This window comes from Nomia melanderi, chromosome 14, assembly GCF_051020985.1.
Source record: "Nomia melanderi isolate GNS246 chromosome 14, iyNomMela1, whole genome shotgun sequence".
In the NCBI taxonomy this organism is placed as follows: Eukaryota; Metazoa; Arthropoda; class Insecta; order Hymenoptera; family Halictidae; genus Nomia; species Nomia melanderi.
Window position 1 is genome coordinate 11,483,243 of NC_135012.1, and position 15,204 is coordinate 11,498,446.

General features: G+C 35.7%; 1 protein-coding gene and 1 long non-coding RNA gene across 2 annotated transcripts in view; one reads left to right on the plus strand and one right to left on the minus strand.

Moving 5' to 3' along the window:
• The window catches only part of LOC116429003 (dipeptidase 1), a 224,846-nt gene extending 209,802 nt beyond the window's left edge, over positions 1-15,044 (plus strand). Inside the window, exon 13 of the mRNA XM_031981335.2 lies at positions 192-15,044. Coding sequence (XP_031837195.1) covers positions 192-281 — 90 coding nt within the window. The 3' untranslated portion in view covers positions 282-15,044. The remainder of the gene's footprint in view (positions 1-191) is intronic.
• Positions 1-15,204, minus strand: part of LOC143175273 (uncharacterized) — a 325,389-nt gene that overhangs the window by 283,596 nt on the left and 26,589 nt on the right. The gene's annotated exons all lie outside the window — the stretch shown is intronic.

Genomic DNA, 15,204 nt, shown 5'->3' on the forward strand with positions numbered 1-15,204 from the left:
TAACCGATGACATTTTATCATAAGATATATTATAAAATATTTATCGAAATATTTATTATGAAGAGGAACAATATTATTTTATGCATAAGTAATTGAAACACGAGTGTTTCCATTAAATTCTGCAAAATTCGCTTAATACAAGATTTTAATTCGTTCGGTTCCCATGTGAAGTGAAATCATTGAAATTTCAGGTACGCGACGAATGGCACAGAGCGGCAGTTTTGCCGGTGGAGAAGATCAGTCCGCCCGACAACTCTGCCTGCGTCTACGGAGCATCTTGATCTTCTTTGAGGACATTCGTAGCAGGATCCCTCGATTTTGTACGATCGCCGAAGGTTCGACACGTCTCACGGAACTATAGGACCTTGTAAACGTGCGGGCTGGATCAACTGAAAGATCACTTTTCCCTGATAGAATCTTTTCGACTTTTCCGGGAAGTTCAATCGCGCCTTATGAAAGATGAAAAATTGAACGAAGATGAAGGATCCATCTGTGAAACTGATAAGGGCGAGACTGTGGAAAAAGCAATCGCTCTCAGGACACGTTCAGGTTTTTTCACGCTGCATCCTCTTGTTAGAAATCCCCGTAGATTTATCGGTGAAACTTCGAGCCGTAAATATGATTTACTATTATCCTTGTTATATCCATTTACAGATGTATTTTTTAAGCAAAAGGAAAACCACAAAAAGAATATATCTGTATCGTTTCGCGCAGTCGTAAACCTTGCGAAACCTCTAGAAGATAAAACGAGAGTTTATCATTGATTATCGATTAATTTATCATAATTCAAAAGTCATTATTGCGTTACGATTGAAACCAAATGTAATTCCAAAAAATAGTTTTACCAGAAGGAACATATATATGATAGTTTCGAGGAATGAATATTCAAATAGTAACAATTTATGAATTATTCAGAATCATTTCGATTGAAGGCTTCATTGAGACTGAGCCAGTCCTGAGAACGAGGATAATGAATAATTTTAAACGTAAGAAAAGCGTTCCTAAATGAATAACTCGTATTGACGCGGACAATCGAGGCGGCCAAAATGCTTGCACGGGGAGAATATATTTCGAGCCGAGAGTATCCGTGGAAACGTATCCTCTCGATAATCTCGAGCGAATCCAGTAAGTGTTTTTCAATACCTCTACCTTCGAATAATTTTAGAAGATCCGAAGTGATGGATGCTAATGGTAAGGGACACGCGTTCAAATGCAAATCAAGGGAGAGTTGCATTAATCGGAGTTTAATATAAGCCGGACCCTCGAGTTTCTTTATTTTCGTATAATTCCATGCATGAGTTGTTACCGGAAGGATTAGTGATAAAATCGACAAACAGAAAAAGAAAAAATATGAGGAAATTAAAGTAACGAAGACTAACTAACGCTAAAGATAGATGAATTATCGCTGACTATTATCGTTAGGTTCTTATCGCTGGGAAATATAATTCTTTTCTATTCACGATAGGCACGTAAATGATCCAATTATATTCGAGATGGTAACTCTATAAAGAATTTCGGTTTTACGTTCGGTTGTCTTATCTCCGTTGGTATGCTTGCGCCAAAATATAGTGTCGAATTAATAAGTGCGCTTAAGACCAAGAAATTAAACGGAGGAAACGAAGAAAAATCCAAAAGAAAAACGACGAGGAATAAAAATTTGTAACGTTCCATTAGGAGTTCACTGGCAGCTCGCGTAGATCAGTTAATCGCGTACGTTCAATGATTTACGGCTTCTAGTGTTTATATATTTGCAAGGGATATCGTTGATATATTAACGCTCGTCTGTAAGACCATCGAAGAAAGACTTGTTCGTCGACTTTAAATTACGCATGAATCGATCGCTGGATCTTTCCGACTTTCCGACTGAAATCTTCAGAACTACATATTACTAAAGCGTTCGTTGTAACGGGACTCGTAATACGCATGCATGACGCGATTATTTCAGGATACTGCTTGTTTGTTTATACGCTTGTTGGGACTGGCGAGTGTCCGGATATCTTTCCTATTCGAATATCCAAATCGAATATTCTTTCAAGTGCCAATGAAATTCGGCGAGGTCAATTATAAAATTCGAGACAGAAGCAAATGAATTTGGATAATTAAGTTCATTCACAATTTTACATACTCTGACGTATAATTAATATTAATTGGTTTCATATATTACTCTTTATTTTTCTAAAATGAGAAATATATTATTTCTGAGCTTTATTCAATTTCACAAATAAAAGCAAATGCATTACGTTGTGCCTGTTTAATGATTTTGTCTCTTAATTTTCGCGTCATTTAAATATCCGGAGGCACGAAATTATTCAGTTTTTGTAAACAAAATTCTGCTCTTGAATATTAAATGATTATGACTAATGGATCCATTGAATATGTATTCTTTGTATTAAAATCGTTTTAATTATTTCATCGAAGGATACGTTAAATTGAATGTTCTCCCTCTGTAATGATGTCTGGAAATGAACAGTACGTTTACAAAAACAGTCGAAGATTAAAGGTAGAAACGACATCTATCAACCCTTTGTATTCTGATACCACTTTAAACTACCATTATAATTAAAGCGCTGCCATATATTCTCCATTTTCGCTTAATTCACAGTACACCCAGATATATTTATAACCAAGTAATTGAAGAGCATTCATTCTTAACATATGTATTATTTAAACGACCTTAAAATGCATCGAATAAAGGCAGCATTAAAGGACAAAAATAAGAATTCAGAACGTAAAGAATTAAGAAGGAAACGTTGCTTTGCGATTCGTCTGTAGGACCACCGGGGACTTTTAAAAAGAAACTCTCTGGAGTAAAATTCACGAAACGCCACGGAGCATTATGCAATTTTAAGCATGTCGACACAGCCTCATTACAGAGAAAGAACACCATTCATTTTTGTGTAGCTTTTTAACACTTTCGTAAGATCATTCAATAACGGATCTCCGTTAATATTAGACTACATTAATTTTTCATTGGAATCGATCGAAATACTTAAATTTTCTATTACGGATATTCGAGTATCGCTATAAAGAACCAGAACGAAAGGAAGCATCCGGATAAATCGTCGCTATTCATTTTTGTTTAGCTTTTCAACGCTTTAGATCGTTTAATAACGGATCTGTTAATGTCAGACTACATTAATTTTTCATTGGAATCGATCGGAATGCTTAAATTTTTCATTACGGATATTCGAGTGTCGCTCGACTGTAAAGAACCAGAACGAAAGGAAGCATCCGGATAAATCGTCAGGACCTGTTATTACGATCACCAATGTTAAACACTGCCAAGCCACTTTATACTGAACCATTCCGACACGAGAAAATTGTAATCGCTAACCCCGTTTCGGTACAGTAGCCGAGAGAGTAGCAATAAACCTTAGCCGATAAATCGTCGATGAAAGCATAGATCGCAGAACGGAAGCAAATACACTTGGGGGAATATTTCTACGAGCGTAGAAAAAGAATCCAGATCTTCGAGACGTTACTTATTGTTAAACAGTCAGCGAGTATCGAGACACACACACACACCATCTAGTTTGCCAATCGCTCTCGGACCTTGTCCAGGGTTATCCTAGATTTGCCGGACGAAACGAACACAATGCGGATGATTTTAATTGGATGGAAGAGGGACGAGGAAGAAAAAACACGCTGTATAAATAGGAAGATAAATATCGAATCAATCGTGACTGCGATTATTGTAAATATACAGACCACCTCAAAATTCTTTCGCCAGTGGAAACGCGAGAATTTTTTCCATCGAACGGGAATCGGAAATATTTGTATCTTTCTCGGGTTTGAGATCTCGTTTTTCGAAGTGCAAAGAAACCACGTCGAGAATGTATTTCAATATTTTTATAATTTTAGAACTTACGATTATTTGTATTTTAGTTTTGTTGTACTATATAGTTTCTTATGGATGCTAACCTCTGAACGTAATAGAAAAATGTTGTCTTGTACAATATTGAAATGAATGTTGCCAGTAACGAGTGCCTATCCTGTTGTCGACTTTTGTTCGTTTACTTCTCTAATAGTAATAAGTAAACGTGTTAAGTGGATTTGTTAAAGGTATACAGTGAAAGCAGTTTAGAGGGTAAATTCCTGTCAAATTCATTGATAATTTTATACGGTTTATTATGCAATGTTGTAGTAATAGAACAGACTGATTACATTTAATAATTGTACCTTCTCAATCGCTGCGTTTAATAATGGAAATTGAATTTGTTCTCGTATACATTTGTAAAAGTTTTCAATGGAAAATTAATGCCACTGAAGTGTCGTTTTATACTTATGTGAGTAGACGAATCTTTTACAAGTAAAATAGAAGAAATTAACCTGTAAATAATATAATTTTGAAGATACAATGTAATGTAAGACAAACGTAGTACATTTTGACATTTATTTTTTAATCCGTGTCGTGTAAAATGACGTCTTAAGTATTCTCCAATTTTACACGAATTACACCACAATCCAATTTCATCGAAACTATTAACATTGCGAAAATATTAATTAATATTAGAAATTTTAATCGAAACTTTCGTCTCTTAGTATATATTTTAATTTCCATATTGTGCCAAGTTTTGGCTTTCACTAGCAAACATTTGCAATTAATATTTAGCGCAAAGAAATGGAATTGAAAAATAATTTATTAACATTAAATTATTAACTGTTCGCGAAGAGTATTTACTCTGCATAATTGTAATTCACTGCTTTTAAATTTTAGTAAACGCCATTCTACACTAATACTCTAGCCGACATTTCGAATTCTACACAAGCGAACAGAAATATCCATGATACGTTATCTACGAACATTAAGATTCACTTTTATGTCGCCAAATGTTTCCTCGCATCTAAGACTGTAAGAAACAACAGATTTTTCTACTATGTTTAGACAAACAATTCCATTTAACCGCCCAGTAAACGTGTTTAAAATTGTCGAAGTAAAAGCAACGTATACCTTTGCGGCGATTACTATAAAATTCATCGAATAAGGATGCAAACGTTTTCCACGCTTACAAACGTGCATCGACCAACACTTCAACCTGTCTTCTTTTTCGTCTGCTATGTAAAACTTTTTTCGAATAATTTTAAAATTACGTTCTGTACAATTCTCATTTATCTCGCGTTAATTCTTATCGTTGAAAATATTACCATTGAAATTTCGAATATCCGTCACTCGAAAAACGACAATCTCAAATTATACGATAACGAAAGTCTACTCGATCCCAACCGATGGAAAAAGTTCCCTCGTTTCGACTGGTAGATTTTGGAACGATCTGTACGCGTCGTGTTCACATCTATCAAACATCGATTTTCGTAGCGTTTACACGACGCAGGCACATTCTCGCAGCGTCTTTGTTTTTTCGTAACGACGTTTTACCATTTCGACTTTGTAATATCACTTGATAACCACACGAGTAGATGATATAATCGAGGCGACCGAGTGAGGGGGACGTGAAATTCGAGCGTGACCGAGAACTTAGCGAGTAGAATGTCCTAAACTTGTACGAAGCATTTCGACTTTTCTTACTTTTTTCCGACGTGGGGAACGCGTGCGAGAAATTTTTAGGTACCTGTAATTAATATTGTTAACGACTATACATATATATTATATACATATATTATATAAAGAAAAAAAAAGAAACCATGGCGCCTTCGACGACTCGCACCATCACTCTACGAACTTACGGTAGCAGACTGTCCCGTGGAAAATGATTGACAGTGGTTCGCTCGAACTGGCACGGACGTGCATCGATTTCACCAAATATCATACAGAAAAAATCGTCGCGAGGTGTCAGTTTGAGACTGACTGCCACTTTGTCGTTAAACGATCAACATTATAAAGCTTGACTCTTCGACCACTTGTTCTATGATGTCGCGTCATCGATCGAATCTGATCGATCTAAATGTTACCTACTTTTTTAAAAGTGTAAATTAAATATTACCTTTCTATTGTCGATCGTTGATTGTTAGAGTAAACGTAGACAGAACTATCGAATTCTTTTTCTTTCTCTAATAAATTGTTAACGATAAAGTAATTATAGAGTTGTGAAGGAAATCATAGGACAAAGGGTTACCCTTGATATAATGATGTTAACCTTGAGTTTATGGAACGTTCAGTTTTATTATTTAAATATATCTAACGTTTGACCAGAAACATTGTTAAGTATTAGCTGAATTTATAGATATTATAAAAAGAAAGAGTATTTATGAAAATGATTATTAGACTTCTATTTGTTTCATAATTTCTGTTTATGATTTTAATGTATAAAGTGTAAGGTTGTTATAGTAACATGTTGGCAGATATGCGAAATTTATAAGTTTAAGTAAGTTTGAAAATATTTATGTTCCGATTCATGGATCAATCGTTATTATTAAGAAAGAAGAGTAGAAGTTGTATAGTTTTAAGAAACACGTTCACGAAGATCGATGTGGCAGCCAAGGCATCGAGAGACGGCGGACTGTTAGTCACTTTCCACGATGCGAAATGTCTTGAACGCGATTGTTAGCGGAAGCTTTTTTCCTCGAAGCAAAAATACGTACGCTTGCGTTTTCCTCGGCGTTTAACAAGGGTAACATGCAGATCGAAGAGCAGAATTAATTGTCTACCGACAAAGTATCTGTAGAGAGACCGCAGAATCCCGTTGAATAAAACTTTTAGCAGCAATAACACTGATAACCAACACGTAGCGAACGATTAACTAGCGTAAAAGACCAATAGGATGATATTCACGATTTCTAATTCATAAAGAGTAAGTCTAGCACGTTAAAATATCGAGTTGGATCGATCGTTTTGGAAACGCTTTTCCGTCGGAGCAACTTTTTTTCAATAGAGCCGAAGAGAGGACAATATTCCACCGAATCTTGTATCTTCTGTTATTTTCTTGTAACAAATCAACCGAGAAAAGAAAATAACAAAGATATCGTTAGTATACTTTAACAATGAAACATCTCGGAAAAGGACCATAAGCGTTTAGCCATAAATAGATCGTCGTATATTCATAGCATACGTGTAACTTAGATCATCCAACAAAGCGAACAAATTTATTCAATCTCAATTTCTGTAAACCAGTCAACGTTCATAAGAATATTTATCGCGAAGCGTGAAACGAGAATCGATTCAGTTAAGATTGAGAAAGGTTTCCAAAGTACTGTAACTAGTCTGCATGAACAAAATTCTTCGAAAGAAAAAAATCCTTCAAAAAGAACATTTCTATTTAACGTAATTAGTTTAATAAAATTAGTTGTTAATGTAACTAGCTCTTAATGTAATTATGGGAATCCGCTCTGTAGAGATTTCTTAGGTTGATTAGCCACTCGAAATGCTAAAGATTATGGTCCAAGATAGTTGTATTTCAGTTCTAAGTAGTTGTCAATAGCACCCCTGAGTTGACTTTATATTTGACACGTTAGCACCTATGACGTCTTTCTACGCCGTATAAATTTTACATGCGAATCTTACGTGATCATACATTCTACATGCAATGTTGCACAGTTGACAATCATTGCTTTCATACGATGAAATTTCCATTTTACAATACTGCATTATTTCAAGCCGCAATCACTGAATTGTCCCAGCGATTGCGATACGTTAAATACCTCTTGCTGCGAAAGTTTCGGGAACAAATGAGAAAAGTCACAAACAAGTTTGAACTAATGGTTTCATTGTTTTTCAAACTATTCTCCTTCAACGTTAATACATTCTCCATTGTGCTGTGCCATCACTTTTTAAACTTAACACGTTGCATATCGGGTAATTTTAAGAAAATCACTATACGTAGAAAAATACAATATCTTATTATTATTTAATATATTTTAAACAAATGATAGATTCTGATAAAATGTAATTTTTAAAGATTTGTATAAACACGAGATTTCGTTCTTCGTATTCAATGTGTTGAGAACGCGGAGCTTCACTGAAATGAGGAATAACAAAATGGCCGTAAAAATGGCGGATTCCCGAGACTTTCGCAGCAAGCGACGTACCATCGATCGAATCACGACATCCAAGTTTGCCAATAGATTTCGCTGCGTCCACCGCGAACGGTCAGTGTTCCCTGAAAATCGGCGAATAGCGTTTCCAAAGCGACCGATTCAATGGCAGTACATTGCTCAATACCACTGATCGGGACTCGAAAATGGAAACAAGACTCACTCTTGCGTTCACGGGAGCGTAACAGCCGCACGACGCACGGACTTGAATCACGCGTAGACATATGGTACCGTTCCATTGGGTGATCCCATAAATAATTTGGTTCTTTATATTTCTCTTGTTTCTCGGAATGAAGATAAACAAATCTGTTTCTAACATAAGACATATTTCCCTTCATTGTCTACAAATTGTCTATATTATGATTGCTTCAAAAAAAGGTTCGTTTATCTCTATTTTTAAAAATAAAGATAAACAACTCTGTTCCTAAGGTAAAACATGTTCTCCTTCGTTATATATAAATTGTCTATCTGTACATTGTAATTACTTTAAAACAAGCTTCGTTTATCTTTATTTTTAAAAATGGAAGGAACATAAAAGAATCTTATTATTTTTTATAGGATGACCCAATAGTTTCGTAAAACGGTGTATTTCTTGTATAAAAAAACGAAACGAAGGGAACCACCATTTCGTCCCTTCGGGCGGAAACCGCCGGGGATTGTGGGTCTCGAAGCCGCGCGACAATGCCGAAAAGAAAATATTTCGAATCGATCCGCGAGGAGAAGGAACTCTAGATAATCATTTCGAGCGTGTGTGGGTGCGCCGAATGCCAGTGGGAGGATGAGAGTGCTGTTCCAAGTGAATCTTTTACGCGACGACGGCGGAGAAAAAAACGGCGAGAAAAGAAAGCAAACACTGGGTCAGTAAACTTCGAGCGTTTCAAGAGAAGAATTTGTTGTACAGCCGCCGCTTCCTAAAACTGTATCCGAATCGTTGCAAAACAACGGTACTCGCTTGCACGCGCGCGCGCGCGCGAGTCATCGCGGTTAATTCCGTTCGCGAGCCGCAGGGACGTCGCGAAAATTTCCGCGCGAAACGCTTCGGCGCACGTTTTACTTCTTGAAAAGCTCGAAATCGGTTGGACGTGTGTTTCATTTGTTTTCCGTTCACCTTTTTCCATGGATTGCGCGTACCGGGATGCAAGGTTCGACAACAAGCATGCGTACTTTAGCTGAATTACCTTGTTTCTTAAACCGAACTTAGCGAGAAAACATACACAACACAGAGGCCAAAACAGACAAAGGAAGGATGAGAGAATTCTTGTAAAGAGCGAGAGTGGTTAACCTACTGGAACGATAGGCGACGCGAGAGAGCGAGAGAGAGCGAGAGAGAGCGTGCGAGAGAGAGCGACAGAGAACGAGAGAGAAAGAGAGAGCGTGCGAGAGAAAGAAAGCCTGAGAGACCGTGCGGGAGAAAGGGTGAGAGAGGGAATGAGCGAAAGGGAACGAAAGAGTGCGAGCGAGATAGAGTGAGAGAGAGCGAAAGAAAGTGCGAGAGAGAACGAGAGTGTGAAAGAGAGCGAGCGAGAGAAAGTGAGAGGGAGAGGGAGTAAGCGAGAGAAAATGAGAGAGAAAGAGAGAGTGCGAGAAGAGAAAATGAGAGAGAAAGAGAGAGTGCGAGCGAGAGAAAGTGAGAGAGAAAGAGAGAGTGCGAGCGAGAGAAAGTGAGAGAGAACGAGAGAGTGCGAGCGAGAGAGAGAAGTAGAGCGAGCGAGAGAGAGAGAGAGAGAGAGAGAGAGAGAGAGAGAGAGAGAGAGAGAAGGAGAGAGAGAGAGCCTTAGTGATAAATCTTAACGTATATAATGTAAACAACACACAACTGCCTAGAAACTCAGATTAATAATATTATAAACTTATTATATTATATACAATTACAACCGACATGTCCAAACGCACAAAAGGCAAGTTTGGCAAGACGAGACACGCGCATGTAAATAGAATTATATCGACGTGTAATCCACAATGTATATAAAACGAGGGCGACAAGTGGGCAAAGGGTTTCGCGGACTGAAGAAGCTGAGGATCGTTTTACGTTGGATCACGGATACGATTTTTGTCGATTTATTTCTCGAGATCGAAGAACGACCGTCGATCATTCGAGCTGGTTGCTTAACGACCGGACTGCGGAAGCTCATGCGAATTTAACGTTTTATGGAATTCGAAGGATTCAGTGAAATCCCACGTCCTCCGTCGTTTCATTCTTTCTCGAAGAAAGAGGATTGAAATTGAACGATTCGTTGTACTCTATGATTTTCGCCGGTTACGAACGCATGAAGCGTCCGCAGTACATTAACGCGTTCGCTGGCAGCGTATATCTCGGTGACGATCCTCTCAATTGTAATATTTCGTTCGATCCGACAAATCTTCAAATATTGAAAAAATGAAATTGAAACGAGCAACACTAAATTCCCGTTTTCATTTTGCAATTACTAAAAAGACAACGGTTTCTGTTTCGACAAACTGAATTATAAATCAGTTCTCGATACACGCACTCCTGAAGTTTCTATAGAGGAATTTCAAAAAGTCAATTTAACCGGTAGTTTTAATGTTAAACAACAGTATCTGTAGCGTTCATTTGATTTTCTTCGTGGAAAATAATCGGGGATGTCACAAGTACGCGACGCTGGCGGCGAACGCGTTAACAATTGACTCATCGAAGGGACAAGTGGATGAAGTTGTCGATTCTACGTTTATCCCGTGTTCTCTCTGTTCACCGTGCTGCCAAATATCCGTTTCCGCCTGGACCGATCGCTCGTGGAGTCTGTCACGTAGGCGAGAGTTTCCTTCTTCCAAACTTCTTTTTATAAGAGACAAGACTTCTACCCCTAGGATTAGAGGATTCGATAGATTATTTTTAAATCCCGCCGGAGCGCGTAGAGTAAGAATCGAGTTCGGGATTACCGTTTAGATTAAGAGACCGAGAGCTGGATAACGATGCGAAAGATCACCGTCGATCCCCCAGACTTTCGACAGCTGCTGTCGTCTTGGGCGTTGACCTTTCGACACCGGGAGATTGCGTTTTGCCGACACTTTGTCCGTTCGGCCCTTCGATTCGTAACGTCGAACGCTCGGGATGATGTGTATTTTAATCGTCGATAATTTCGAGCTCTTTAACGCTTCGGCCATTGTTACGCTTAACACGTTAAGTATGGAATTTGGTTTCGAAAATCTTTTATCGCAATAAAATCGAATAATGGAGTGTGTAATCGTCAAATGCAGGCCAGATGCGCTTACAATATATTCTAATGAAAATTTAAAGAAAACAAAGAAAATTACATGTTTGTTTACGGAAATAAATCTATCGAAAAAGTTGTTTAGAGTTTTAAGATGTATACTCGTCAAACGCAGTTAACTTGTTTTGAAATTTATTTACTAGTATTCGAGCAATATTAAAACGCTGCAATTTAGTCTTTGAATTGTTTATAATGTAAAATTGAAGAATGTTATGTCTAGTGAAGCTATTTTTGGAAAACATTGTTTATAGTGAATTGGATGTGTCAATGAATAATTTAACTTTTTTTATATAGCAGTATAATGTAAATTGAATATATTTATAAATCTTGCAAAAATTATGGATATTATCAATAGATCATGTGCTTTTGTGTTTCTTGGAATATTAAATCTAGAATGCTTAATTAATTACGTATTAACGTGTTCAAATTTAAATTTGCCACATGCATTTGTTTCTGGTGTATCAACTAAAAGTTCTTATTTGTTTGAAGTCTCTTAATTTCAACAAATTTCCACCGGCCGTGCTTAAATCGCTTGAAATTATCGAGAAAGCTTTCACTTTCGTGACATAACGCGTCAAGGCCATACGTTGGCCTGATTTCGTCGTTATTGTAAAAGCAGGATGCCTCGAGTTGTTCGACGATCGCCGCATGCGGAATCATTTTTAGATAAATTTAACCCAAATGGATAAAAAAGGTGAGAAAGTTTCGAACAAAAGGCAGGTACACGCAAAAGATTATAAAGATGCACGGATAAAACAAGAAAAAGAGAGAACGAGAGAGAGAGAGGAAAAGCGAGAATGCGATAAGAAAGAAAGAGAGCAAGTGAGTGTGTGAGAGAGACAGATAAGAAGGAATGTATAGGCAATTATTAAAGAGACTATGAAAATTAAGATGATATAGAAAGTTTTAATAAATTAATTACTAACGCTACAAACAGAAGACACTTGATACCTATTACCTAAAGAGCATATTGTACGTTTGTACGCGTACCCACACACACACAGGCACGTACACGTACACAAACACACGTACACTCATGTACACACACCGTAACAGACACACAGGTATACACGATTCTTTGGAAGTTTGAATTTACACACGTACACGTGGAACGGTCAAATGAGAAGATGCAGAATCCTGCGCGTAAATAAATTAATCTTCATTCGACTCGACATTGGTATAGTTACGAACGTAAAGCAGACACATAAGACTAACAAGAAAGCCTCGGTTACGCGAAAGTCCGTATTTTTTTCAAACGTTCCTGCCCCGCAACATGCGTCGACATAATAACATGTTGAGATTCTTATAATTCAATTTTATTTTGAAACCGTGTCTCGAGAAGCGGTCGAAGCAATGGGTGTTCCGTTTTATTTTTTTATAATACCTGGAAACCTAAAGAGGAATACGGAATTGTATTGTATCATAATCTATAGGGAGTTTGTTCGTTTGTAATGTTTTTAATTATACAGGATCTGTAGACAAGGAAACAGGAAGTGTCATACAATTGATGCTTCAAATAAGTATTTATGTAAGTGTAGATTTTTCACGTTGGAAGTTAAAGTAATCACAAAGATGTTTTATTTATTTATTTATTTATTCATTTATTTAATTAATTATTTATTTATTTATCTGTAGACACTGTTCATTATTCGTTGTATTTGATATAGTTATAATTTATGTACGATTGAAATAAATGCATGCACCGTAGATAGTGTAATGAATAGTGAAAATAAACTTTGTTGAATTTAGCAGTAATCATTGAATTTAGTGATAATATAGAATATGTAGTAATTAGAAGTTGTCGCTTGTTTTGTCCATAACAAACTTAAAATAGTCTATTCAAATTAAAATTTTATTTCTTTGATTTTATATGTTTTGTGTTAAATAGTTTTATTATTTTAATATATTTCCATGTAAAATATAAAGATATAAAATGATTTTAAGTCACAGATACTCGCTATCACACTTCTACAAAACTTCATTGCATTGCATTGAATAATGTAAATCAGATTTTGGAGTTTGTTAATTAAAAGAAATATATTATATACAAATATCATTGCCTAGAATTATTTTTATAATTTCTTTCTGTAAGAATAATTTGCAACATAACTGAATATATTGAAAAATAAATCGATAAGAGCAAAAAAATTCATAAAATAAATTAGGAAACTTAGGAATGTGTTTTAATAAGTTCAATTAAATTCACTTCACACTTCTAATCCCTTCCCATTGTTAATTTTCTGTTGTTATTGAAACATTAAAATATCATTAGCTTGTTTTCGTATGTAGTATACTTAAATAAGTTAATAAATCAAATTTATACTCATCTTTGAAAAAGACATTAAACGTGACAAATCCGACTAACACAATATTTACACATTATAATTCTATATTTATTGTTAGTCACATGTTTAACATTCCTTAACAAAATTTTCCAATAAATATATTTCTAGAATATTACTTAAAATTGCCATCTATAGAACGTATTAGTAAAGTTTCATCATTTATTTCTAAAGCATATATATATACTACTACCAACCAAAATAGTCGTATCACTTGTTGAGTTTCGCTAATCTTATATCCTCTGATAAATTTTTCTTATTTCTTACGTTTAAACTAAAATATTCCAAGCAATCTTCTAATAAAAACAACGTTTGCCAAGTTTTCAATTAAAAAAGAAAAAAAGTAAAAATTTAATTATCAGAGACTACGGACTTCGAAGATACGTCTGACAGAAAAGTTTGAAAAAAGGGAAATTCGCATCTAACCGATGCTTACTTGTACGTTACTTGCTATTACCTACATAAAAATTCTATATTATATAGATTACATAAATAAATATACATAGAGAGACACGAAGAGTGAATGTGAATGGGAACGACGGAGAAACGGATGGAGCGAACATATGGAAATATAGGAATAAATAAAATCGAGATTTTTTTAATGAATTGTCGGGCCGGTTTTTCGAGAGATTTGCTCCAACGGCCCCGACGAGTTTAGAGGAAAGGGAACTTTGAAAAGTGATACGTTATTTATCGATACTTTTAGTTGAACCGAACAAGGGAAACCTTTGATCGTATATATACTATTATAAGTTAAGGAACTTCGATTTGTTTGATGTTGAAAACTCACGGGAACGTGAATCAATCGTCGTGGACTCGTAAACCGGACCACTAAAATCGAATGATGTTTTTGGGAAATTCGATCTCCAATTTGATTTCTACCGCCACTTTAAACAGCTTTAGTTCAAACAAGAATATACTAATGATTTCAAATGATTACGGATCCATATTTCTTTCCCTGTAATTATTTTCTTCCTCTACGATTTGAATTAAAATATTTAAAAAACAAGAAAATTGTTTATCTTTAATAACTGAAGTATTACATGGCGAATTTAGTTTCTGATTTTCGTTTGCTATAATTTTACTAATTTCCTTTTTTGTTCAAAGGATATTAAACATTAATTTATGATAATTTCGTAAGTATAACGTTATTTAATGTTGTTTTCGTTGAAATGCGTTAACGTATTTTTAAATTGTATATGATCTTAGACAAAATATGCCAGCGTTATTGATCTCGCAGTTTTCCAGGACAAATTCGATTTTATGTGTCGACTCGATAATGAAACGCATGATAAAGTATGTGCGAGGAACACGGGTTCAATTGATTGAATGGGGACAGAGGCGATAGCGACGACAACGACGATGATTTTATCTACGTTAATCTAGAAGACATTGCTGGAACAATGATTTGTACACCTTCTATGAAGGACCGTAGAATACATTATGTTACCTAATACTCTTAAGCACGCATTATCTAATAAACATTATTTACAAAAGCAATGGATGTGTTGACTGAGGAATCTATTCATTTCTCTCCCGTTCGCTTCAATTTAACTATAACGAATACTTCAACGAAAATTAAAGATATCGTAAGAAACTTATATTTAATAATCAAATAACAAATACATCTTACTTTATTGATTAAT